This window comes from Austrofundulus limnaeus, unplaced genomic scaffold, assembly GCF_001266775.1.
Source record: "Austrofundulus limnaeus strain Quisiro unplaced genomic scaffold, Austrofundulus_limnaeus-1.0 Scaffold465, whole genome shotgun sequence".
NCBI lineage: Eukaryota > Metazoa > Chordata > Actinopteri > Cyprinodontiformes > Rivulidae > Austrofundulus > Austrofundulus limnaeus.
In genome coordinates this window covers 519,909-521,926 of record NW_013952867.1, presented here as the reverse complement: position 1 = coordinate 521,926, position 2,018 = coordinate 519,909, and the positions used below count along the sequence as shown (strand labels likewise).

Below are 2,018 nucleotides of genomic sequence, written 5' to 3'. Positions count from 1 at the left end.
CAGTTCTCATGAACAAACTGAGCAGTTCTCATGGACAAACTGAGCAGTTCTCATGGACAAACTGAGCAGTTCTCATGGACAAACTGAGCAGTTCTCATGGACAATGTGAGCAGTTCTCATGGACAATCTGAGCAGTTCTCATTGACAAACTGTGCAGTTCTCATGGACAAACTGTGCAGTTCTCATGGACAAACTGAGCAGTTCTCAGACAATCTGTGCAGTTCTCAGACAATCTGTGCAGTTCTCATGGACAAACTGTGCAGTTCTCATGGCCAAACTGAGCAGTTCTCATGGAAAATGTGAGCAGTTCTCATTGACAAACTGTGCAGTTCTCATGGACAAACTGTGCAGTTCTCATGGACAAACTGAGCAGTTCTCATTGACAAACTGAGCAGTTCTCATGGACAAACTGAGCAGTTCTCATAGACAAACTGTGCAGTTCTCATAGACAAACTGAGCAGTTCTCATGGAAAATGTGAGCAGTTCTCATTGACAAACTGTGCAGTTCTCATGGACAAACTGTGCAGTTCTCATGGACAAACTGAGCAGTTCTCATTGACAAACTGAGCAGTTCTCATGGACAAACTGAGCAGTTCTCATGGACAAACTGAGCAGTTCTCATTGACAAACTGAGCAGTTCTCATGGACAAACTGAGCAGTTCTCATAGACAAACTGTGCAGTTCTCATAGACAAACTGTGCAGTTCTCATAGACAAACTGTGCAGTTCTCATGAACAAACACGGTCACCCTTAATTGTTGCGACCTGCAGCTTCCCAGATGAGTCAATTTCAAATTAATATTTGGTCACTGTTAAGCTCGGTCCCCAACACAGATAGAAAGGAATAAAAGGGACACAGTCCTTGGTAGAAACTACACACTGCAAACTGTGAGCATGAGATGTGTACTGTACCTAGCAGGGGTGAGCGGGTGGGTGACTGGGACCCTGGAAGAAAAGTCTGACTGCTCTCCAGAAGACTCAATATGGCCTCTTCATCAACAACAGCCTCCTCTTGGACCTTTCTGCTGCTCCTCCCCGAGTCTGGTCACAGGAGAGGAGAAGAGAGGAGAAGAGTCAGCATTTCTGAAACAAATCTCTTTAAACACGGTCAGCAGAGGTCAATGAAGCAAACAGAAAGGTGTGCAGACACAACACTGTCTCAGTGTGTGTGGTAACTGCAGGTAAAGCTGTGTAATCACACCGTATAACTTTRAATTACTGATTTGTTGGGAGGGAAAGAGAAAAGGAAAATAAATGTCAGTTTTCATTAAGCAGCTGTGTGTGAAGGTGCAATATCTGAAACAACAGAGACAACAAACAAACAAACAGCACCTTCTGCACTGAATCAGTTGTTGAGTATTTCAAATTTTAGTTATTTAAAGGGAAAAATGACGTTAGCAGAGCTGCACTGTATACGTACTGCAGCTGCTTTGAAAAATATCAGATATGTATGTGATTTAGTAGCACATTCCGAAAAGACCTGGGTCAGATTAGAAAAAAATTGGCTTTGTCACATTCATATGGGTCGCATTCGCCTGCAGCGTGAACGTGGCCTTTATTCTCTTGATTTAGTTTGAATGAAAAYGGTTTTATGCTGAAGTGTGGAGCAAAATCCTTTGTTTCTTTTTAGCATGAGACATTTCCCACTCAGGATTCTGTTTAAAATGTGATTATAGATCCATCACATCACAGGTTCAGAAGCATTACAGCACAATCTCCTTCACTAAAATAAAACAGAACATAACATGGAACGTCTAGGTGGTGTTCTGAAGATTTATGAGATCTAGAATGTGAATTACAGCTAAAGATTTAAGAGCCAGGTCAAGCAAAGCAGTCTTAAACTGGATCAACAGGAAGCAAGTGGGGAGATGCTAAATCAGGAGTAATAATGGTTTTCCTGGAGAGGAGCAGAGTTGTAAGTACAAATACTTTGTTACTGTACTTACCATATTTATTCATGTATAATACAATCTCATGTATAATATGATCTCATGTATAATATGATCTCATGTATAATAT

The 2,018-nt window shown here is 41.3% G+C and overlaps 1 protein-coding gene across 1 annotated transcript in view; it reads right to left on the bottom strand.

The window, feature by feature from the left end:
• Positions 1-2,018, bottom strand: part of LOC106529776 (DNA polymerase zeta catalytic subunit) — a gene marked incomplete at its 3' end in the record, with an annotated part of 92,992 nt that overhangs the window by 21,125 nt on the left and 69,849 nt on the right. Inside the window, 1 exon segment of the mRNA XM_014025278.1 lies at positions 912-1,040. Within this exon segment, the coding sequence (XP_013880732.1) occupies positions 912-1,040 (129 nt within the window).